We start from the raw sequence: 26,448 nt of genomic DNA, 5'->3' as shown, positions 1-26,448 counted from the left end.
ACAACAATTGAAAAGAGAACTAAAAGACACTTGTTTCAAGAAGGCATGAATAATTATTTGAACAAAGTTTAGCGACAATTCGCTGTCATTTAACGTGAGCACACTTGTGCAAGTATGCTGCCTTATTTATTTATGGACAAACCTTTATTTAAATTACTGTAAAATATCTAAGTGTGATAGAATATTTATAACATTTTTTTATTTAACTATTTTTGTAATATATTAATGTGGGAAAGTGGTCAAAGTGAACAGATCATGTCTGTAGAGCTTAAGGACGGTGTATTTTTGACGGGAACAGCCTTCAGCCAGTGGAGAGGTGGATAGTAGCGGATCACTCCGGGAGTCCAGCGCAGACTGAACTTTTCAAGTGACAAGCTCAAGGTAGCCATTGTGGACACTTTCACGCGAGTTCTGGAAGAAGGAAGACCTGACTAGATCAACGGGCGCGATTCCGTCGTCTAAGTGATTGATTCTGGGCAGTGAACGGCCGCTATCACACTTTCTTTTGAAGGGATTTGTATTTCGAGAGGTATGAATGTGCTTCAGAACAGGACTCTAATTCTTTCCGCTTACATTAAGGAACTGGAGATAGACATAGTACGAGTTACTGTTCCTGGTATTGCATGTGTTAATTTTTGAACCATCATACTGAATGCTGAACTGTTTTGAGCTAGTGAATATTTCGTGCGTTGTGGTTGCTAAGGGACTTAGTTCTTGCATGTCTTTGATCACTATTTAGTCTGGGGAATTTCCTACCATTTTTTAACGCTCTCAGCGTAATTTTTCTGCAGCTGATGAAGGGTATAGACTGTCTGTATTTTAAATGAATATCGTAGGACCACGTCGAGTTTATTTGAGATGTCCTTTCTCGAATAGCTACGGTCGAAGGTTCGAATCCTGCCTCGGGCATGGATGTATTTGATGTCTTTAGGTTAGTTAGGTTTAAGTAGTTCTAAGTCTAGGGGACTGAAGACCTCAGATGTTAAGTCCCATAGTGCTTAGAGCCATCTGAACTACTTTTTTTCTCGACTAAACATTGTTCAACATAATTCTGTGCCATCTGCAGCAATTACAGGCATTAGGACAGACCCCCTTTTATTAAATTATTCATTTATCTTTATTTTCTATTTATGGGTATTTTATTAACTCGCAATCCTAGCCAATGCATAGGCTACTTGACTACAGGATCACAGGTACACGTTATTATCTGCAGTGATTCAGCTGCAGGGCATGAAAGCAGATGTGCACCGCTCGAGCCTTATGACAAAATCAAGCTATTCTTCATAAACAGAGCAGTCAATAGCCCAAGTACCTAAAGCACAAGTAAAGAGAAGCTACTCACAACTAACCGTTGGGTACCGCCGCACAGTATCAGAAGCAGAATTTAAAAGAGCTTTCGAAGACTTAAGATCGAATAAGCCAGAAGAGGTAGATAATATCCCATTGGATTTACTATAATCTGGAGAATGTGCCAACAAAACGACTATTCATGTTGGTATGAAGAATGTATGAGACTGGCGCTAACATCATGCACACTGTTCCGAAGACAGCAATAACCGACAAGTGCGAGAATTATCGCACAGTCAGCTTAACAGCTCATGCATCCAAGTCACTGACAAGACAATACCCAGAAGAGTGGAAAATGGGATCGAACAGATGACGATCAGTTTGGCTTTAGGAAAGGTAGAGGCACCAGAGAGGCAGTTCTAACGTCGCGGTTAGTAATGGAAGCAAGATTGAAGAGAAATAAAGAGATGTTCACAGGATTTGTCGACCTGGAAAAAGCTTTCGACAATATACAATGGTGCAAGATCTTTGAAATTCCGATAAAAGTAGGGGTAAACTATAGGAAAAGACGGGAGATATGTAACGTGCACAAGAACCGGGAGACGACCACAAGAGTGGGAGACCAAGAATGAGGTGCTCAGATTAAAAAGTCTGTAGGACTGGGATGTAGTCTTTCGCCCATGCTGTTCAATCTATACATCGAAGAGTCAGTGACGTAAATAAAAGAAAGATTCAACGGCAAAATTAAAATTTAGGGTGAAAGGATATCAGTCATAATATTCGCTGATGACATTGCTGTCCTCAATGAAAGTGCAAAAGAATTGAATAGACTGAACAGTGTAATGGGTACACAATATGGATTGAAAATAAACTGAAAAAAACACGAAAGTAACGACAAGTAGCAGAAACGAGAACAGCGTGATGCTTCACATCGGAATTGGGTATCATGATGTAGACGAAGTCAACGAAAGCTGCTATCTACACAGCAAAATAACCCATGACGGAGGGAGCAAGGATGACATAAAAAGCAGACCAGCACAGGTAAAAAGGGCATTCCTGGCCACGAGAAGTCTACTAGTATCAAATATAGACCTTAATTTGAGGAAGAATTTCTGAGAATGTACGTCTGGAGCACAGCGTTGTATGGTAGTGAAACATGGACTGTGGGAAAACCAGAACAGAAGAGAATGGAAGCATTTGAGATCTGGTGCTTCAGAAGAATGCTGGAAGTTAGGTGGACTGTTAGGGTAAGGAATGAGTTCATCCGAAGAATCAGCCAAGAAAGGAATATACGGAAAACACTGACAAGAAGAAGGGACAGGATTGTAGGACACCTGTTAAAACATCAGGGGAAAACATCCATGGTATTAGAGGGAGATGCAGAGAGCTGAAACTGTAGTGGAAGGCGGAGATTGTAACACATCCAGCAAATAATTGAGGACGTAGCATGCAAGTGCTACTCTGAGATGAAGAAGTTGGCACAGGCGAGGAATTCTCGAAGGGCCGCGTCAAACCAGTCAGAAGACTGGTAACTCAACGGAAAAGTCTTGTCTGTGTGTGGAATCTTTTAATTTCAGATATTTTGATGAGATCATAATAGGGAAATTGTAGTAAATTTCAGTTCCTCCTCACGTGACTCAACCAATATATATTGCTTTCTCCTATGCATATCTCGTGGAAAGACCCTGAAGATAAATCTCACACTGAGTCTTACCAGCAATAGTTCTTGCCGTGAACCTTGTGCGACTGGGACAGGAAAAGGAGGAAACAGCAGTGATGCACAAAGTACCCTCCACTACATGCCAGAAAAGAAAGAGCGTTAGTATTGCATTATCATCTAGTTTTGAGCTACCGGGTGATCAAAAAGTCAGTATAAATTTGAAAACTGAATAAATCACCGAATAATGTAGATAGAGACATACAAATTGACGCACATGCTTGGAATGACATGGGGTTTTATTAGAACCAAAAAAATACAAAAGTTCAAAAAATGTCCGACAGATGGCGATTCATCTGATCAGAATAGCAATAATTAGCATAACAAAGTTGTTGTTGTTGTGGTCTTCAGTCCTGAGACTGGTTTGATGCAGCTCTCCATGCTACTCTATCCTGTGCAAGCTTCTTCATCTCCCAGTACCTACTGCAACCTACATCCTTCTGAATCTGCTTAGTGTATTCATCTCTTGGTCTCCCTCTACGATTTTTACCCTCCACGCTGCCCTCCAATGCTAAATTTGTGATCCCTCGATGCCTCAGAACATGTCCTACCAACCGATCCCTTCTTCTAGTCAAGTTGTGCCACAAACTTCTCTTCTCCCCAATCCTATTCAATACCTCCTCATTGGTTACGTGATCTACCCACCTTATCTTCAGCATTCTTCTGTAGCACCACATTTCGAAAGCTTCTATTCTCTTCTTGTCCAAACTAGTTATCGTCCATGTCTCACTTCCATACATGGCTACACTCCATACAAATACTTTCAGAAACGGCTTCCTGACACCTAAATCTATATTCGATGTTAACAAATTTCTCTTCTTGAGAAACGCTTTCCTTGCCATTGCCAGTCTACATTTTATATCCTCTCTACTTCAACCATCATCGGTTATTTTACTCCCTAAATAGCAAAACTCCTTTACTACTTTAAGTGTCTCATTTCCTAATCTAATTCCCTCAGCATCACCCGACTTAATTTGACTACATTCCATTATCCTCGTTTTGCTTTTGTTGATGTTCATCTTATATCCTCATTTCAAGACACTGTCCATTCCGTTCAACCGCTCTTCCAAGTCCTTTGCTGTCTCTGACAGAATTACAATGTCATCGGCGAACCTCAAAGCTTTTACTTCTTCTCCATGAATTTTAATACCTACTCCGAATTTTTCTTTTGTTTCCTTTACTGCTTGCTCAATATACAGATTGAATAACATCGGGGAGAGGCTACAACCCTGTCTCACTCCTTTCCCAACCACTGCTTCCCTTTCATGCCCCTCGACTCTTATAACTGCCATCTGGTTTCTGTACAAATTGTAAATAGCCTTTCGCTCCCTGTATTTTACCCCTGCCACCTTCAGAATTTGAAAGAGAGTATTCCAGTCAACATTGTCAAAAGCTTTCTCTAAGTCTACAAATGCTAGAAATGTAGGTTTGCCTTTTCTTAATCTTTCTTCCAAGATAAGTCGTAAGGTCAGTATTGCCTCACGTGTTCCAACATTTCTACGGAATCCAAACTGATCTTCCCCGAGGTCGGCTTCTACCAGTTTTTCCATTCGTCTGTAAAGAATTCGCGTTAGTATTTTGCAGCTGTGACTTATTAAACTGATAGTTCGGTAACTTTCACATCTGTCAACACCTGGTTTCTTTGGGATTGGAATTATTATATTCTTCTTAAAGTCTGAGGGTATTTCGCCTGTCTCATACATCGTGCTCACCAGATGGTAGAGTTTTGTCATGACTGGCTCTCCCGAATGGAATGTTGTCTACTCCCGGGGCCTTGTTTTGACTCAGGTCTTTCAGTGCTCTGTCAAACTCTTCACGCAGTATCTTATCTCCCATTTCATCTTCATCTACATCCTCTTCCATTTCCATAATATTGTCCTCAAGTACATCCTCTAGCCATCCCTGCTTAGCCATTTTGCACTTCCTGTCGATTTCATTTTTGAGACGTTTGTATTCCTTTTTGCCTGCTTCATTTACTGCATTTTTGTATTTTCTCCTTTCATCAATTAAATTCAATATTTCTTCTGTTACCCAAGGATTTCTATTAGCCCGCGTCTTTTTACCTACTTGATCCTCTGCTGCCTTCACCACTTCATCCCTCAGAGCTACCCATTCTTCTTCTACTGTATTTCTTTCCCCCATTCCAGTCAATTGTTCCCTAATGCTCTCCCTGAAACTCTCTACAACCTCTGGTTCTTTCAGTTTATCCAGGTCCCATCTCCTTAAATTCCCACCTTTTTGCAGTTTCTTCAGTTTCAATCTGCAGTTCATAACCAATAGATTGTGGTCAGAATCTACATCTGCCCCAGGAAATGTCTTACAATTTAAAACCTGGTTCCTAAATCTCTGTCTTACCATTATATAATCTATCTGAAACCTGTCAGTATCTCCAGGCTTCTTCCATGTATACAGCCTCCTTTCATGATTCTTGAACCAAGTGTTAGCTATGATTAAGTTATGCTCTGTGCAAAATTCTACAAGGCGGCTTCCTCTTTCATTCCTTCCCCCCAATCCATATTCACCTACTATGTTTCCTTCTGTCCCTTTTCCTACTGACGAATTCCAGTCACCCATGACTATTAAATTTTCGTCTCCCTTCACTACCTGAATAATTTCTTTTATCTCGTCATACATTTCATCTATTTCTTCATCATCTGCAGAGCTAGTTGGCATATAAACTTGTACTACTGTAGTAGGCATGGGCTTTGTGTCTATCTTGGCCACAATAATGCGTTCACTATGCTGTTTGTAGTAGCTAACCCGCACTCCTATTTTTTTATTCATTATTAAACCTACTCCTGCATTACCCCTATTTGATTTTGTATTTATAACCCTGTAATCACCTGACCATAGGTCTTGTTCCTCCTGCCACCGAACTTTTGCCATAACAAAGTAAGACAAAGCAAAGATGATGTTCTTTAGAGGATATGCTCAATACGTCCACCATCATTCCTCAACAATAGCTGTAGTCGAGGAATAATGTTGTGAACAGCACTGTAAAGCATGTCCGGAGTTGTGGTGAGGCATTGGCGTCGGATGTTGTCTTTCAGCATCCCTAGATACATCGGTCGATCACGATACACTTGCGACTTCAGGTAACCCCAAAGCCAATAATCGCACGGACTGAGGTCCGGGGACCTGGGAGGCCAAGCATGACGAAAGTGGCGGCTGAGCACACGGTCATCACCAAACGACGCGCATCTGTCGGACATTTTGTGAGCTTTGTTTTTTTTGTTCTAATAAAACCCCATGTCAATCCAAGCATGTGTATCAATTATTACCTCTCTGTCTACATTTTTCCGTGGTTTATTAAGTTTTCAAATTTATACTGACTTTTTGATCACCCGTTATGTTCAAATTTTCTAGCTCATCGGTAAGTTAGTTTAAAATGAATTGTAACATTTTTACCGAACACACAAACAGACTAGAAAGCGACCTAATAAAAACGTGCTAAAACACTAAGCGATGAGGAAGAGCTCGTATGATTAGATGCAGTGATGTCATCGAGCGTCGGCGCTGTATTCTTGCCGCATTCGGCGCGTGTTCTGACTACTCACCTACTAGCCGCGGGGCCTGACCTGGTTCTCCGAACAACCGATTTCCGCTTATGTGAATCGTGAAGGGATTAACCGAAGTGGCGGGAGAAACACTGTGCCACACGCAGGCCTACTGAAAGGGAAAGTCCTATCGTCACAAAACGGCGGACTAGTACTCAGAAGTGGAAAATAAACGGGAATCACAGAAATCCTCATCGGAGCTGCTGTGCACAACCACATGCAATGGCGGTATGGTGACCAAACATCACAGTCATTAACCGTAAAACCACAATTGGCGAAAATGATGGTTTCCCATAGCCTGTGCTTTTTGCAGCGTATGGATCACTGTTCAAATCTACGCAGGTTAGAAGACGGATACACACCCCACACCGAACAAAACTGAAATTCGTGACATATTTCACATGCAAAATGGAATGAAACAAGAAAGGCATGGTGGGCAACAGAAGTGATAAGCTTTAGATTAATGTGTATCTTATTGGGAAACTGCAGTCTTGAAACGGGACTGCGTATTAAATGCTAGTTAAACGTGAGCTATTGAACTCAGAAGTGTAAAGGCCAAACCACATAGGAGTGTGTAACGACGTTAGGATGTACGAAGAAGGGCAGCGTGAACCAACACATTTTTTTAAGAACTGACATTTCCTGCATAGATTGGTATTAAACACATTTAATAACGATGGCGATTTTGGCTACTGTGTCGTTCTCGAGTAACAGCTCATTATGATGAACGTCAGTGCTTGCTCACTCCTCTTAAGAGAACATCGCCTTCGTCTAAACAGTGTTTATAAGCATAACAAAACAGGTTGGTTGGTTGATTGCGAGGTCATCGGTCTCATCGGATTAGGGAAGGATGGGAGAGGAAGTTGGCTGTACTCTTTCAGAGGAACTATCTTGTCATTTGCCTGAAGCGGTTTAGGAAAATCACGGAAAACTTAAATCGGGATGACCGGACGCGAGAATGAACCGTCGTCCTCCCGAATGCGAGTCCAGTGTACTAACCACTGCGCCACTTCGCTCGGTCTGTAACAGGCTTGACCATGGTTTTGTCGTGCTCAGTCTGCCATACGTCTTCACATAGTCGATAGAAGCTATTTAGCCATGTGTGTCTCATTATCAAATTCTCTTCTTTTACTTATCGGTATCTTCAAAGTGAATATATTATCCATGGTTGTTCGCCAAAATTTAAACCCACTCTGGTCTTCAGTTAAAATTGTTTTAGTTATTGATCTTTACCGTAGAGTTAAATTTTTTGCGTGTTCTTTAGATCCAGCTGTTTAAACACTTGTTTCCTTACGATTGTAGTAGTATTTTCCATCTTGTGCTTAAAAATTGAGTGCTTAAGGGGGGTAGGATGTCAAATGGACCGTCTTGGAGCAGGAGAGGCACCACAGGGCATTTTAATTTCCACTGTCTATACTTTTACTAATACATTCATAAAACTTTGTCAGCATGACCAATAAGGACTCAGGATTCACACTCATAGCACTGGAAGTTCAAAAACATAACAAAATGAATTTTTTTTACATGTGAAATTTCATCACGTTTTTCTCTTGCTATCGGCTGCATTTGTTGCTATAAGTACACTTTTCTTCACATGTGAGAGAGATTCTTAGAGGAACTTTGCACTGCATATAAACCATACTTACAAGTGTACGAAATTCAAGAATTTATTTAATTTACACTGACATTTAATTTACATTTTAAACTTCATGTTTAGAAAAAAAAATTGTAGTTAATTATCTCAATCCTTACCACAGTTTTAAGTAGATTTGGAAAATTCTAGAGTTCAAATGGTTCAAATGGCTCTAAGCACTATTGGACTTAACATCTGAGGTCATCAGTCACCTAGAACTTAGAACTACTTAAACCTAACTAACCTAAGGACATCACACACATCCATGCCCGAGGCAGGATTTGAACCTGCGACCGTAGCGGTCGCGCGGTTCCAGACTGAAGCGCCTAGAACCGCTAGGCCACAGCGGCCGGCAATTATAGAATTTCATACACATGCAAGTATAGTTTGTATGCAGTGCAAAATTCATGGAAGAATCTCTCCTACTTATGAAGAAAAGTGTACCTATAGCAACAAATGCTGCCAATAGAAAGTGAAAAATGATGAAATGTCACGTCTAAAAAAAATTATTTTGTTATGTTTCTGAACGTCCACTGCTATGAGTGTGAATCCTGAATCCTTCCTAGTCACGCTGACAAAGTCTTATGAATTTGTTTGTGAAAGTACAGACAGTGGAAATTAAAAATATGCTATGGTGCCTCTCTTGCTCCAAGTCGGCCCGTTTGACGTCCTACCCCCCCCCTCAACTGCTGGTGATCAAATTTTCGGTTTCTTGCTTTCTCCCCGCGTAAATTTAAGAAGTGTATAAGCCTTAGTTTAAAGATAATTCCGCCTTACGTAAATAACTCGCTGCTAATGACATCTATACCAGCTGACTTTCTGTTTTCACTCTGGTCAATATCACAAGAAAATAGAATTCCTCGACATTTGATATGCTCTACAAAAATGTTGCACAGTGAACCTACATTTGTAATTACAGCAGGGAACAAAATAAGTAAGAACGACATTATAACTAACCAAGGAGTCAAAGTAGTTTGCAGTCTTTCTCGTTTATTTTTTTTTAATTCAGTAAAAATGACACGATTAGAAAGAGGACTTAGCAAAAACCAGAAAACAACTAGATGAGGACCATCATATGTACGAATATTGACGTGCGATGACGACCGGACTGTAATAGCCACTTAAGAAGAATTCTTAAATCAAAGTTATAATCTCAAGATATCTCTTGAAAAGGCAAGTAACGTCATCCCGTGGTAAACAGCAGCTGTGATTAAAATTAGGGATAGAAAAGAAAGTAATGGAGCAAGTAAATACTATTGACTACCTTGGTTGCAATATGTCTGTTGATAAAGCTGAAAGTGTAAATAATAATAGGAAAGCAAAACGTCAGTAAAAAGAACATTAAATGAAAAGAAAGCTAAAGAAACGCACCTGTAATTTATAAAATACTAGCTGTCCCATTGATACTTTACAGATCCGAATCTTGGATAGCAAACAAGATAGTCGTACATCGAAGAGTGCCGTCACAAATGAAATTTCTCAGGTCAGCTAAAGGATATAATCTAGAAGATAGATTAAGAAACGAAGATATTATAAGTGAGACATCTTGCGAAAAGATATTTAGAAAAATTCGAGACTCGGTTTTGTGGGAGAAATGTAGCAGTGTCCCGTGTGAGTACAGATCTCAGAAATACTGTATTAGTCTGATGACGGCTCGCACGTGCTTCTCACCCACTATCGATGAAAGGCACAGGCCCTCACCCTAACTGGTGCCATGCAGCTCACATTTCGCTTATAGTACGGAGTACTACGAGGGACGCTGAAGAATAATGCTGCCGAATCTTTTTATACGAAAACTCAAGCTTTTTAAGTAACACAATCATTAGTAACAGTCCACATCTTTATTATCCATGTCTACATATTTATTTCTTAAGATAGTTACCCGGACGACGAACACATTCCTACCAACGAGAGACTAGTTGGTTGACAACGTCACTGTAGAATGTTTGACAGTGTTGAGGGAGCCACTTCACCTCTTCCTGCACCGCTTCATCACTATAAAAGTAAAGTTCTCGAAGGTGTTCTTTAAGTGTTGGAAACAGATGAAAATCAGATGGGGCCAAGTCGCGACTGTATCGAGCATAACCGTTGACAGACAACCCATGGCGTCAGATTGTTGCAGATGTCGCAGCTCTCCGTGTGCGGTCTCGCAATGTCGTGCTGAAGGTGGGGCTGCTCCATATGTGGACCAAGTCTTGGAATTCGAAACTCGATTACATTTCTCTAGTGCTCCGGAAATTACCTCTACATCTGTCGATTTTGTTTTGTTAAGAGCGACGTTATTCGAACCTTTCTTCTCATGGCCACCTATCCTTTGGCAGACCCCGTCAGGAGATACAAGTCGGGGAACTTTTTCAATTGCAGGAAATTTGTCCTGTACATACACATCACGTGTTTTTAATACAGTGGTTTCCATTGCGTTCTACATCATCATGCCGTTGTTTATTGTTGAGTCTTCGTCTTTCAGGAGCAGTTTTCACTCCAACCTCCGTCCGTCCTCTTTGACAAGGCCGTTGGCAGAACGAAGGTGATTTATATTATGCCGGAAGTCTTCTGCGGCCATTGCTAACTATTTTTATTCAAAAGTCAAAGAAGCTACCCGTAGGGCATGGGTCAGTACCATGATGGATGGAGCAAGAACATTAAAAGCAGACTACCACTGGAAAAAAGGGCTTTCCTGGCCAAGAGAGGGCTTTTCTTTTTTTTTTTTTGGTCATCAGTCTACTGACTGGTTTGATGCGGCCCGCCACGAATTCCTTTCCTGTGCTAACCTCTTCATCTCAGAGTAGCACTTGCAACCTACGTCCTCAATTATTTGCTTGACGTATTCCAATCTCTGTCTTCCTCTAGAGTTTTTGCCCTCTACAGCTCCCTCTAGTACCGTGGAAGTCATTCCCTCATGTCTTAGCAGATGTCCTATCATCCTGTCCCTTCTCCTTATCAGTGTTTTCCACATATTCCTTTCCTCTCCAATTCTGCGTAGAACCTCCTCATTCCTTACCTTATCAGTCCACCTAATTTTCAACGTTCGTCTATAGCACCACGTCTCAAATGCTTCGATTCTCTTCTGTTCCGGTTTTCCCACAGTCCATGTTTCACTACCATACAATGCTGTACTCCAGACGTACATCCTCAGAAATTTCTTCCTCAAATTAAGGTCGGTATTTGACGTTAGTAGACTTCTCTTGCCCAGAAATGCCTTTTTGCCATAGCGAGTCTGCTTTTGATGTCCTCCTTGCTCCGTCCGTCATTGGTTATTTTACTGCCTAGGTAGCAGAATTCCTTAACTTCATTGACTTCGTGGCCATCAATCCAGATGTTAAGTTTCTCGCTGTTCTCATTTCTACTACTTCTCATTACCTTCGTCTTTCTCCGATTTACTCTCAAACCATACTGTCTACTCATTAGACTGTTCATTCCGTTCAGCAGATCATTTAATTCTTCTTCACTTTCACTCAGGATAGCAATGTCATCAGCGAATCGTATCATTGATATCCTTTCACCTTGTATTTTAATTCCACTCCTGAACCTTTCTTTTATTTCCATCATTGCTTCCTCGATGTACAGATTGAAGAGTAGGGGCGAAAGGCTACAGCCTTGTCTTACACCGTTCTTAATACGAGCACTTCGTTCTTGATCGTCCACTCTTATTATTCCCTCTTGGTTGTTGTACATATTGTATATGACCCGTCTCTCCCTATAGCTTACCCCTACTTTTTTCAGAATCTAGAACAGCTTGCACCATTTTATATTGTCGAACGCTTTTTCCAGGTCGACAAATCCTATGAAAGTGTCTTGATTTTTCTTTAGCCTTGCTTCCATTATTAGCCGTAACGTCAGAATTGCCTCTCTCGTCCCTTTACTTTTCCTAAAGCCAAACTGATCGTCACCTAGCGCATTCTCAATTTTCTTTTCCATTCTTCTGTATATTATTCTTGTAAGCAGCTTCGATGCATGAGCTGTTAAGCTGATTGTGCGATAATTCTCGCACTTGTCAGCTCTTTCCGTCTTCGGAATTGTGTGGATGATGCTTTTCCGAAAGTCAGATGGTATATCGCCAGACTCATATATTCTCCACACCAACGTGAATAGTCGTTTTGTTGCCACTTCCCCCAATGATTTTAGAAATTCTGATGGAATGTTATCTATCCCATCTGCCTTATTTAACCGTAAGTCCTCCAAAGCTCTTTTTAATTCCGATTCTAATACTGGATCCCCTATCTCTTCTAAATCGACTCCTGTTTCTTCTTCTATCACATCAGACAAATCTTCACCCTCATAGAGGCTTTCAATGTATTCTTTCCACCTATCTGCTCTCTCCTCTGCATTTAACAGTGGAATTCCCGTTGCACTCTTAATGTTACCACCGTTGCTTTTAAAGTCACCAAAGGTTGTTTTGACTTTCCTGTATGCTGAGTCTGTCCTTCCGACAATCATATATTTTTCGATGTCTTCACATTTTTCCTGCAGCCATTTCGTCTTAGCTTCCCTGCACTTCCTATTTATTTCGTTCTTCAGCGACTTGTATTTCTATATTCCTGATTTTCCCAGAACATGTTTGTACTTCCTCCTTTCATCAATCAACTGAAGTATTTCTTCTGTTACCCATTGTTTCTTCGCAGCTACCTTCTTTGTACCTATGTTTCCCTTCCCAACTTCTGTGATGGCCCTTTTTAGAGATGTCCATTCCTCTTCAACTGTACTGCCTAGCGCTATTACTTATTGCTGTATCTATAGCGTTAGAGAACTTCAAACGTATCTCGTCATTCCTTAGTACTTCCGTATCCCACTTCTTTGCGTATTGATTTTTCCTGTCTAATGTCTTGAACTTCAGCCTACTCTTCATCACTACTATATTGTGATCTGAGTCTATATCTGCTCCTGGGTACGCCTTACAATCCAGTATCTGGTTTCGGAATCTCTGTCTGACCATGACGTAATGTAATTGAAATCTTCCCGTATCTCCCGGCCTTTTCCAAGTATACCTCCTCCTCTTGTGATTCTTGAACAGGGTATTCGCTATTACTAGCTTAAACTTGTTACAGAACTCAATTAGTCTTTCTCCTCTTTCATTCCTTGTCCCAAGCCCATATTCTCCCGTAACCTTTTCTTTTACTCCTTCCCCTTAAACTGCATTCCAGTCGACCTTTACATACTGCATTACCCTTTCAATATCCTCATACACTTTCTCTATCTGTTCATCTTCAGCTTACGACGTCGGCATGTATACCTGAACTATCGTTGTTGGTGTTGGTCTGCTGTCGATTCTGATTAGAACAATCCGGTCACTGAACTGTTCACAGTAACACACCCTCTGCCCTACCTTCCTATTCATAACGAATCCTACACCTGTTATACCATTTTCTGTTTCTGTTGATATTACCCGATACTCATCTGACCAGAAATCCTTGTCTTCCTTCCACTTCACTTCACTGACCCCTACTATATCTAGATTGAGCCTTTGCATTTCCCTTTTCAGATTTTCTAGTTTCCCTACCACGTTCAAGCTTCTGACATTCCACGCCCCGACTCGTAGAACGGACTTAATTTGGGGAGGAAATTTCTGAGAATGTACGTTTGGAGCACAGCATTGTCTGACAGTGAAACATGGGCTGTGGGAATATCCAAACAGAAGAGAATCGAAGCATTTGAGTTGCGGTGCTACAAAAGAAACTTGAAATTGTTGTTGTTGTGGTCTTCAGTCCTGAGACTGGTTTGATGCAGCTCTCCATGCTACTCTATCCTGTGCAAGCTTCTTCATCTCCCAGTATCTACTGCAAATCTACATCCTTCTGAATCTGTTTAGCGTATTCATCTCTTGGTCTCCCTCTACGATTTTAGCTGGACCGATTTGGTATGGAATGAGGAGGTTCTCCTGAGCATCGGCGAGGAAAGGAATATATGGAAAACACTGGCAAGACGCAGGGACAGGATGAGATCACGGAGTAACTTCCTCGGTACTAGAGTGAGCTGTAGAGCGTAAAAGCTGTGCGGGCAGGCAGAGATTGGAATAAATCCAACAAATAGGACGTAGGTTGTAAGTGCTACTCGAGATGAAAAGGTTGGCACAGGAGAGGAAATCGTGGAGAGCCGCGTCAAACCAGTCAGAACGAGTGATGACTCAAAAAAATCGATGTGTTGAGTTCTTTCAGCAAGGAGGTCTTCAAAACAGTTCCAACCCTATTGCGACACTCGGTAAGCATGTGATTTTTCTTACTAAGCGGCAGTGCTGCATGGTGACAAATGCATTCCTGAAATCAAGGAGCACTGCGTCAGCCTGAGCGCAGTTGTGTACAGTGCTATGGAACTCATGGACGAACAGACCTCTGTTTGCAGAATTCGTGTTGATTTTTATAGCGGAGATTTTCATTCTCCAAGAGCGTCATAATTCTTGACCATGTTTCATAATTCAGCAAAAGACTGACGTCTATCCCATAAGCCTTGCATTATGTGCATCATTCCTGCGATCCTTCTTGGAAATGGAAACGATCTACAATTTTTCGAATATCGAGCAGCAGTTTCTCGTAGGGTACCTTCGTTGCGCCATTGAACTACGATAAACTGCTGCTAGATATTCGAAAAATTGAAGGTCGTTCCCATTTCCAACAACGATCGCAGGACTGATGCACATAATACACTACTGGCCATTAAAATTGCTACATCAAGAAGAAATGCAGATGATAAGCGGCTGTTCATTGGACAAATATATTATACTAGAACTGACATGTGATTACATTTCCACGCAGTTTGGGTGCTTAGATCCTGAGAAATCAATACCCAGAACAACAACCTCTGGCCGTAATAACGGCCTTGAGACGCCTGGGCATTGAGTCAAACAGAGCTTGGATGGCGTGTACAGGTACAGCTGCCCATGCAGCTGCAACAAGATACCACAGTTCATCAAGAGTAGTGACTGGCGTATTGTGACGAGCCAGTTGCTCGGCCATCAGTGACCAGACGTTTACAATAGCTGAGAGATCTGGAGAATGTGCTGGCCAGAGCAGGAGTCGAACATTTTCTGTACCCAGAAAGGCCCGTACAGGACCTGCAACATGCGGTCGTGCATTATCCTGCTGAAATGTAGGGCTTCGCAGGGATCGAATGAAGGGTAGAGCCACGGATCGTAGTACATCTGAAATGTAACGCCCACTTTTCAAAGTGCCGTCAATGCGAACAAGAGATCAGCACGTTGTAGGTGTCGCCACCGGCGCCAACGTTGTGTGAATGCTCTGAAAAGCTTATCATTTGCATATCACAGCATCTTCTTCCTGTCGGTTACATTTCGCGTCTGTAGCACGTCATCTTCGTGGTACAGCAATTTTAGTGGCCAGTAGTGTATAACGCCTATGGGGTTGACGTCAGTCTTTTGTAGAATTTTGAGACATGTTTTGTGGTCAAGAACTGTGACGTACCTTCGTTGCGCCATTGAACTACGATGAACTGCTGCTAGAAGAGGAGGAAGTTCTTTCGTATAATCTATGTAGAATCTTACAGTTATCTTATTTGATCGTGATGCCTTTACACAACTAAGCGATTGTAGTTGCTTCCATTGTGTGAGAAATCTTGAGGACGTATTCTCCGGGGCAACTATCTAAGGCCCTCTTTGTAGTTATAGATCATGACAGCACGGGCAGCATACGGTCTTGCGTTATCTTGCTGAAAAATATCGTCACAGAGACTCTAAAATAGAGTGCACCCACTGGCCCACGGCTGCCCATATTACCGGCTATGCGAACCAGAGGTGACCGTATTGGGTACCCAGTGGAAACCCATACCCTAACTTCAGATACTGGACTCTTATGACGATGACGAATTCTATCTGGAAGCTCGAGCCTCCGCACGTGGGTAAAATCACCGTGATGCTGCATGCAGAGTGCAGACTTGCCTGAAAAGACGACGCAGGACCGCACCAGCGTTCAGTGTTGTCGTTCGGCTCACAGTTGTCTGGATATCTCTCTGCTGCCGCTGACAATCCGTGCTGCTTCAGATGCCGCCGCCCTGTCAGTGTTCATACTTGTCTAGCTGGTAACCAGGTAGGGCTGTTAGAACGTCTAATGTTGTTAGTTAAGGGGAACAGTTGCTCAGACGACAGAGTTGTCTTCAATGTTGACATAAATGTTATTTGTGTACGCATTTTTATTTAAATAGCAGTAAATTCATTCTGTTGCATTTTGAGATACATTACAGTCAGATGGATATTAATCATATTTCCGTTGTGTTTGTTTATTCAAAATTAGTCACACCTACTTAAATAATCAATAATTACTCAGATGTGCATAAATATCAAGGTTACACAGTTGTTCTTAAGTTCACTTTGTTTAAATAAGAGTAAATCAATTACAGCAATTTCATCAAACTGAACCACAATCTGTTAAATCACTGCTCGACAGTCATTTGTGTAATTGAGCAACAGCTAATGTGACATCCGAGAACAACATGAAAACCAAAGTATATGAATAACTGCTTAGGATATATCTAAAGCTTCCTGTCTGCTACCGCGTGCCAAACATACATCCTTGATGATGTTACACATTTTCAGGAATGATGGAGAAGGGTAATCTATCTGAGTTGAGGGACCTTGGTATGGAAACTACCGAGTCTAATGTTACAATCGAAAATCGTTCTCATACCTCTGTCAGTGGAACACATGTCGATACTGTCGTTACGAAGACTGTAGGGAAGGTAACTTTCAGAGGTTGTAGTATGGACACACCAATTCATCAGATATTCAAGAAGTTTGAGCCCCATGAACTAATCACTCTGTAATATTCCTAAGAGCAACCAATTGACAAAAAGAAAATATGGAACAATATTCAGTCCTGTATGAGGTGATACGTCATGACCCACAGTACAAATAGCGTGAACCAGAACTCCAGTGACAAACTTTCAGAGGTGGTGGTGTGGATCAAAATAAACAGGGGCTCTAAAACGTCTCCCTCAAGAACATGAGCACTTCTTCACCTTCGGTCCTGGTGAAGCAGCAAGCTCTTCGCTTTCCATATTTTGAGTGGTGGTAGTATGGATCAAAACAAGTGAAAAAAACCTCTAGTCAACATTGGCTCTAAAATGCATGCTTTACGACCTACGAGCCCTTGTTCATATTCGCTACTGTGGAACACATCACATTTGCGGCACAAGTGCTAATAGTTCTTAAGGTAAGCACTTTAGAGCATTTGTCTTCTGAACATTTGTCTCCTGCTTTGGTCCATACTACCACCTCTCAAAATATGGAAAGCGAAGAGCTTGCAGTAGAAGAGATTTGTTTCATAGTCTCGAAGTTCGAAATGTGCTCATAGCTCTTGAATGTATCCATTTCCGAGCCTATTTTTACTAGCCATTTTTTCTTGTCTTTGTCAGTGTTACCAGCTATAGATGTTTGTCACTGGAAGTCTGTTTCATCCACGACTTTTGAGTCATCCCGTATGATAGTGCTTCTTTTATGGAATTTCTGGTGAAGCTGTGTATTTACGAAGCAGGAATATTTTCTAAAATATTTAATAACTATACCAGGCTTGCTGATTGAGCTTTACATTACCAGTTATAATGACCAGCGATAAGATAAATAAGGTCACTGATTTACTGGGCAGTAGTCTGTTAGCCACATGTGCGATGCCTTGTACTGAGAAGGCTACTCTAATCATAATTCGAGGCATCTGTGATTAGTGGTCACCTGTTCTCTTTTTTCGATAATTTTCATGAATATGAAAACGTTTTTGCGCTATTTAACAGATCCAGCTTTGCAGACTGGCGTAGGAGGAGACTTAGGTATACACCGGACAACATTGTCACTGAGATGTCAGCCGCTGTACCTAATTGACGCACAGGTCGCATCACATGTCTCGTTCCTCTACGCATTGTTATTTGTAGCTAAGGATGGGTGTGCCGGGAACCGTCAATATGGGGACAAATGGTTAGCTGGTGTAGCAGCGCAGGCGAAGTAAACTTAAATCTATAACCGAGTAATCGAGCTAAAAAACACTGAAAATAGAGAAACTGCGTTGAGCTATGGCTCCTTGAAGCTGGTTAATATAACTGGGAATGAATTACAATTACTTCTTACAGTCTCTGTGGTTCGTGTCAGAAGTGTTTGAATGCTACTGCCAGAAAGTGTACCCAGATATCAAAGTCGCGAGAAGTTTTATTAAAAGGGAAGAATGGAATGTCGCAGTTTAACGTTTAGTCCACACCAAGAGCACTGTAAATGGAGCATTCTGTCCTTGGGATTAGATACAGGAATCAACTGAAGCATTGCTGAAGGAACTGTCCCAGCACTTGCCTGAGCGATCAAGGGACAGAATAAGAAATCTAAACGAAGGTCGCTCGGTGGGCTTACCCTCCTGCCTTTCCTGAGTTCGAATTCAGAAATTTATCATTAAATAGTTCAAATCGCTCGAAGCACTATGGGACTTAACATCTGAGGTTATCAGTTCCCTAGACTTTGAACTATTAAACCTAAGGACATCACACACATCCATTCCCGAGGCAGGATTCGAACCTGCGACCGTAGCAGCAGCGTAGTTCCGGACTGAAGCGCCTAGAACCGCTCGGCCACAGTGGCCGGCCAAATGTATCATTAACCAACGTCGGTCGGTCATAAATTTAGGCAAGGTATAGTGTTGGGAAGACAGGGACACTGTATCGGCTGTCTAAGGCGTGCACTTCGTTGCCGATAGAACTGGAACGAACAGCATCAGTTAGCTTCGAAAACAACTCGTGGAAGATAGTTACTGTCAACAGATAGTCAGACCTTACCGGTAAAGAGACAGAGCCACGGGGATTTAAACCGTCGTCCTCCCGAACGCGAGACCAGCGCGCTAGCGCCACCTCACTCGGTATATTATTCAGAACTATTCTGCTATGGAATAAGCAACCCGCCCTCCCTCACACATTTCTTGGTAATAGTACGTCACAGGCAGAGGGATTAGCACAGGCACTGGAAAAGTGGGTCTCTTCAGGAACTCATTCGGCTCTGACTTCATTTTATGGATGATGATGCACGACCCTATAGAAACAGCGTGGGTGGAGGGGCTCTGGGAACGAGAGGATGATCGGCGAAAATGCCGCAGTGCAGTTCAGTAACAGTAGGAAGATACCCTGCAGTGGAATAATGTCTGCGGTGGAACGTGGGTAGTCTACTTTCAAAAATTATGGACGGGGGAAGAAGAAAATATTGTAATCACTAAACCAGATGAGAATGTAGATCCAGTGTCCTTGGAAGAACTGGAAGATGCAAATGGGTTCACGAGAAACAGGAAGCGCCCCAGAGAAGGCAAAATAAATTCGTAGCTTATTAACTACCTCCCCCTCCCCCCCTCGATAATATTAACATTAAGCTTTTAAATTTTATAAATCTGTCCTGAAGGATTGGGTATGCTACAGTAGATTCGCAGTCCTTGAGGAAGGAAACCGAAATGACTGCAGTAGCTGTAGAGGTATGAGCCTACAGAACTGTCGGTATAATATACATGTCAAGACTCTTTCCAAAAGATTAAATTCTTTAACAGAGACTTTTCTGACAGAAGAGCAATCTAGAGGATCACGTATGGATTGTGTTTTGTCTACAAACCAGATAACAGAAAAGCGTGGAATATATGCGATTTCATTCTCGGCATATTCCACTGATGAATTCTTCTCGGGTTATCAGCCGAGTGGTGGCGTCGTATTGTCGCAACGTTTCGGTGGGTTTCGTACCCATCATCTTCTGGTGAAGATGATCTTCTTCACCAGAAGATGATGGGCACGAAACCCATTGAAACGTTGCGACAATATGACGCTACTACTCGGCTGATAACCCGAGAAGAATTCATAAGCATGGAATACTTAATCTCCCAACATACGTAGGTTTTGTGATTACGGAAATGCCTTATGAGAACTTTTAGGAGTGTATGGTGTTAACACGCTTCTCTTCCAGGCCATGAAGACTTAATGGTTGTCGACCGGCCACCGTGTCATCCTCTGCCTTTCAGTGTCATGCGGATGTGGTATGGAGGATCATGTGGTTAGCACATCATTCTTCCGACTGTTTTGCCAACTTTCCAGAACGTCTAGCCGCTACTTCTCAATCAAGTAGCTTCTCACTTGCCATCACGAGGTGAGTGCATCCCGTATCGGTCCTCTCAGCAAGGAAAAATCCCTGGCAAGAGGCCTACCGGGAATCGAACACGGGCCCTTCGTTTGGCAGCTGTCTACGCTGATCTGTCAGTTACGGAGGTGGACAGCGTCTCGAGTTCCTCAGCATTTAATAAGGCCAACTCACAATTTGATTACCGCTAGCAATATTAAGATACGTGTCGGCTCAATCGTTAGTACAGGAATGAGGTGAATAAAGCACAGATTTTATGTTTAATTAATTTTTTAATAAAACATGCATTTTCTATGTCTGGTGGGGTTGCTAATAAAGGAAAACATGAATTAAAATTTTTTATTGTATTGATTTTGGTTTTAGATGGTGGTATATATAATATACCACCATGCCACTTAGGGCCGTACCTAAAGTTTTTGAGATATCTTGGTTTGTGCTTGTAACTCACCTTTAAATTCTACTCTAAGCAGTAATAATTAGTATAATTAATGTAAAATAATTTTATTTCTGGCAATTGGTCATTTACAATACAAAATCAAATTACAAACCTTACAAATAAAATATGTTTCTTATTCCTTTTTGTGAAAATCTTGAAAGCACCTTTTTGTTTTGCTAAGGCACAAAGGCACTTTGCATTCAGCGCACATCCAGAAAGTGCGCACTTGCTTCTTTTTTGTACTGCATTTCGCACAACGTCTGGCGGTAGTACGCTCTGGCTGGTGGGATGAATTGTCGAGACGCTGGCGTGAGGAAACATATGGCTTGTTTTTCTTTACGTGGACTTGACTCTCATGAAGTCTAGATGGCCTCAATGGTGTTTTCTGGGTTACTAAGCTTTGCAGGATACTCATCCTGAAGACTTTGGCAGTCATTTTTTCTCTATCGCCTAGTTCCTTCCAAATTATATAGCTGTTGACGATACTGACATCAAGCAGGTGAAAGAATATTCGGTGCCACCACTTTTTACTTCTCCGGCTTATTTCATATGATTTTTTCAGTTGGTCGAACTTGTCGACATTGTTCATGTGTGCATTGTAATCCATCACTGCTTGAGGACAAGGTAGCTCTATGCGTGAACCATCTCTTTCACGGCGAGTCACTGTAGTAACTTCAGGACTGTGAAAATTTGAAAGGAGATGAACAGCTCTCTTATCTTTCCACTTCAAGTAGAGGATGCCACAGTTGCTGACCCTCCAGTCAAATTCACCTCTGCTTAATTCTTTGTCTGTTTTTAATTTGGGTAAATGTTTCCTTGTTGGTTGAACTGTCCCACAGGCATATATGTTTCTCTGCTGTAAACCAGCCAACAAGTTATAGCTATTGAAATAGTTGTCGAAATAAAGATAATGGCCTTTATTTACGAGTTCAGAGGACAAACTCAGCACTACATGCTCCCCAAGGCCTGTTTGCACTGTGTCACCTACTTTTCCGGTGTAAATATCAAATTTCAAGTTGTAAGAGGTCTTGTCACACAGCATCCACACTTTGTAACCACGCTTTATGGGTTTATCTCTCATGTATTGTTTCATACTGTTGCGGCCTTTGAATTTGATCATTGACTCATCAATTGCTAGGTGTTTGCTGGGTTGGTAACACTTGGAAAAAGATTCAGATAGTATCTTGATCACTGGTCGCAGCTTGTACAGTTTGTCATAACCTGGGTGTCCTTTTTCTGGATGCAATGTGTTATCATTCAGATGAATGTTCCTCAGTAACCATCCAAACCGATTTACTGCCATCAGAGATGCAATATAACGATCATGAAGTTCTGGGGCACTAGACCAGTAGTCTCTGTATGCTGGCATACGCTTTATACCCATCAAAATGTTGATTCCCAGGAAAGTTCGTATTTCATTGTCAGTTGTTGGAGTGAAAGACTTGCCAGATTGCGTCGCATATAAATTTGTTTGGAAAACGATTAGCTCAACTAGCTCTTTTGGAAATATTTTTTCGAATATATCGATAGGTTCTGGATCATCAATGTCCCTAATAAAAGCACTTGGTCCTGATTCACTGTCGAACTGCATTCCTGAGGTAGCATTGAATTGTTGTCCCCAAGTTGGCGCTGTGTCAGCAGCGCGTTTTGGCGGAGTGGACTCACTTTCTTCCTCGCTCTCTGAAACTTCGCCTTCAGACGACACAATAGCCTCCGCAACAATGCTTGCTTCATAATCAGATTCGTCATCTGTGGTGTCAACAGTGGAATCCTCGTCTGATGGAATTTCACACAATAATCGTTCGATTTCTTCATCTCGTAAGCCTCTTCTTGACATTTTCATTTTCAAACAACAGCCTGAATCCAAGTAAAGAATACGTAAGCAAAACAAAATGGAGAAAGAGCTAAAATAAGTCACAACACAATTAAAAACTAAACTTTGTAGCGGAGGATTTCGAATTTTATACTAGGAAACGAAATGCAATAGAATACTGCTACATGCACGGTGGTACAAATAATATACCACCAAAATAAATTGTATATAAATAACGGAAGATTGTGCATATGAATGTATACATGGGTTCATACCGTAGCTGTGACGTCCAAGATATGGAAAAAACACAGGCGCAACAAGAAATTCGTTATAAACCACTATTCACACGCAAAAACCATGCACAACTCAGCACGCAGCTTTCACAGTTGTAATCTATGCAATTCTTGGCGGGAACTGATTCCTTATAGGCAGTGAGTGCCATCTGTCTGATAAGTAGAGAACTAGGTGAGCATATTAGAGTGGTGGTCGTGCAGTTAAACCACTGTGCAAAGAGCCAAGAAAATTTTCAAAAGGTGGTATACTATGTATACCACCGTGCTCCAAAGAGTTACGGAGGTGGACAGCGTCTCGAGTTCCTCAGCATTTAATAAGGCCAACTCACAATTTGATTACCGCTAGCAATATTAAGATACGTGTCGGCTCAATCGTTAGTACAGGAATGAGGTGAATAAAGCAAGGAATCAAACAGAGGTGTCCTTTATCGCCCACTCCATTTAACGTATGCATATAAATTACATTATCAACAAATGACAAAAGAAAAAGGAAGACCCCCACCCACTGAGATGTACAATATTTAACTCACTCTTTTTTGCAAATGATCAGTGATACTGACGGATACGAAAGACAACATGCAAAGTGCTGTATGGTCTTACATACGATGAAAAAAGAATATAATTTAACTATACTCCCAAAGAAAACTACAGCTACGGAATTTTGTGAAAAAGAACATTTTAGAGCTGAAATCATAATCGAGGTTAACATACTGGAACAAATCAATATATTCAACCACCTGGACTGCGATATATGTCATGCCTACGATAATGATTCTGAAAAGAAACTACGTAAAAGGTTACTTGCATATCTTAGCTACGATTGTGAGAACGATTCTGAACAAAATCAGGAGATTTCTATTGTACTATTACAGTGCCTCTACTACCCTATGGATCCGAAGAATAGACCTCAACGACCAAACAATTACGGGGAGTTGAAACGGCAGAAATAAAATTTCTAAGACCTTTGGCTGGATACAGATTAGAAAACCATTAGACGGATACAGATAAGAGAGAAGCTCTATGTTGTAGGAATAGTAGGAAAGATTCAACACAACAGAGCACAAGGGCATGAACATCTACATATAGATCAAAGCTGGATACTGAGCAAAATCTATGACTACATATCCAATGGTAGGAGAAGGATAAGACGACCACGAAGAAGACGGTGCGATCAGCTTTAAATTGCCGAAAATGTACATGATGATACTGACCAAGGCTAAGTCACACGCTATTAACGTGATGTCTCCTGGTAGTGACTAATTTTTTGACCAACATGCTTAGTACATTCTAGTGTTCCTGCGCTTGATTTCTGGTATTTCACTTATGGCCACAGACTACTGAAACTGCTAGTCAACACGCATCCATGTTAATGAATGCCTTATACCGCATTGGGTCGTACGAATAAAAGAATAAAAAAAAGAACAATCTTCTGAAAAAATTCTCAGAGGAAAATAACATCCTCTGAAAAAGTTACCAATTTCATGTGACTAAAAGATTCGAAGCACATATCCTGACCAGGGACTTCTTTCTCTCTACCTACCCTCCTCCTTGAGAAAGTTTTCGGTGAGTCTGTTGGTGTGCCACGACCGGCAAAAAAATGGTTCTGAGCACTATGGGACTTAACTGCTACGGTCATCAGTCCCCTAGAACTTAGAACGACGTAAACCTAACTAACCTAAGGACAGCACACAACACCCAGCCATCACGAGGCAGAGAAAATCCCTGACCCCGCCGGGAATCGAACCCGGGAACCCGGGCGTGGGAAGCGAGAACGCTACCGCACGACCGGCAAAAAACACACGCGTTGTCTTAAATTTCATTCAACCCGGCCAAACACACAAACTATTCTGTGTACAGATATGTGTTCTGGAAGAGCTGCACTGTGTTTCGATTTTCGTCTTATGTGCGACAGTAAGTTATGAAGACGCTATGGGGATAGTTTACGAAAATTCATTTTCTGAGGATGTAGTCGAATTTTCGAGACGCGGGAAACTTTTTTGCAACTGAAGTTAGATGAACACATTGTGCGAAGTAAATGTGAATAATTCATGATATTTTCATCTACTACGAACTGGAAATTTCCCAGAGTTTTCCAACACGAGATAATTTTGCTTAAATATGATACGCATTGGTCCGCTCGCGCGTCAAATGCTAAACGGTCACCCATGTAGTTTCGTTACAAGAAACAGATCGCTAGGTTTGTAATTGAACAGTTATTAAGTTTTCTGATCCACCTATTTATTTCTAAAATAGCACAAAATAAGATTTATGCTATGAGAAGAATTTTGAATACGCCAACAGGTATTGGGGGAAAGAACAAAAGCGATTCGAGAAAACAGTGCAGCAATATTTATTTTGTGTGATACAGACTGAATTCCCGAGATGAGCTTAATTTGGAATTAATTACTTATTAATAAGGCCTTGTTATTACAATTTCAAAACTTTCGATAAAATAATTCTATGTAGATATTTACACTTATTGTAAATTACGCACTCCAAACATACCGCTGAATCTGTGTTTCATTTCTATGGTGATAATAAAAAAACTCCACGGACCTCACTCTCGTCGCTATAACTAATACTTTTGAACTATCGCTATCATCGAGACTGCAGTTATTTAATGAACTAACCAACTCCTTCACCGAATTTTCCAAAACAGCTTCATTCTGCCATGCTGAAGTGTGTTGTAAGCTCTCTCATCAGGTGTTTACAGCTTCTTGAATGGTGTCATTATCCATGGTGCTGCGTCATACCTTTCATCTTCTAAAATTAAAGCATTACATTGGTTCTCTCCTAGTATCTGGCACACATTAGAGTCTTTCATAATATCCCAGTATCATGTACAACGCAGGCCATGTAGCAAATAGCAAAGACACTAGTAAACATTTCACTGTAATCGCATGCCGCCTGGGCATTGATACTAAGAAAGCACTTTCGGTAATTATATTCCTTTATGACTGGTATGTACTTGGAATCGAGGGCCTACACCAAGCATGGAAACTAATATATTGATTGTCACCTAACTATTACTGTTTCCAGTTGTCCTACGTTTCTGGGAAATTGTGTCCATAAAGGTACTTTTTTGGTAACACGATGAAGACCTGAAAATTTCAGTGACAACGTCGCCTGGTGTGTACCTAAGTCTTCTCCTACGCCAGTCTGCAGAGCTGGGTCTGCAAAACAGAGCAAAAATGTTTTCATTATCGCTTCGTTTGGAAGGGCGCGCCTTCTTCTTACATGATATTCGAGAAGAAAGTGATTCATAAGTCAAAATGTTTTCATTGTTAAACATGTATACACTCCTACAGCTTCTCTCTTCAGAATTTCTTCCGGTTACTTACTGGAATGGTGGTTATCGCTGAAACAACCGTTTTCTTGTTATATCGTTTTTTTTTCAACGCCACTATAACCTGAGTGTGGTAACCGCTCAAATTAACCAGTTTCTTAAGTAACCGATTTTCGCTTTTTTATTCCCATTATTTCCTGTAATAAACGTAGAAATGGAACAAAGATTGAAAAGTTTTGACGTCCCCAGGGTTTTGCGATACATTTAATTAAAGTATTAAATTAATTACGAAAATAAAAAAAGAAAACTTAGTCCGTCAACTTTTCGCTGCTTTCTCTAAAAGC

At 41.2% G+C, this 26,448-nt stretch overlaps 1 protein-coding gene across 1 annotated transcript in view; it reads right to left on the bottom strand.

Annotated features, from left to right (window-relative positions):
- LOC126108501 (piggyBac transposable element-derived protein 4-like) overlaps positions 1-22,549 on the bottom strand; it is a 124,417-nt gene extending 101,868 nt beyond the window's left edge. Inside the window, exon 1 of the mRNA XM_049913799.1 lies at positions 21,244-22,549. Coding sequence (XP_049769756.1) covers positions 21,244-22,549 — 1,306 coding nt within the window. The remainder of the gene's footprint in view (positions 1-21,243) is intronic.
- Positions 22,550-26,448: the final 3,899 nt, after the last annotated feature.

The sequence above is a fragment of the Schistocerca cancellata genome, chromosome 1 (assembly GCF_023864275.1).
Source record: "Schistocerca cancellata isolate TAMUIC-IGC-003103 chromosome 1, iqSchCanc2.1, whole genome shotgun sequence".
NCBI lineage: Eukaryota > Metazoa > Arthropoda > Insecta > Orthoptera > Acrididae > Schistocerca > Schistocerca cancellata.
This window is presented reverse-complemented; position numbering and strand designations above follow the sequence as displayed.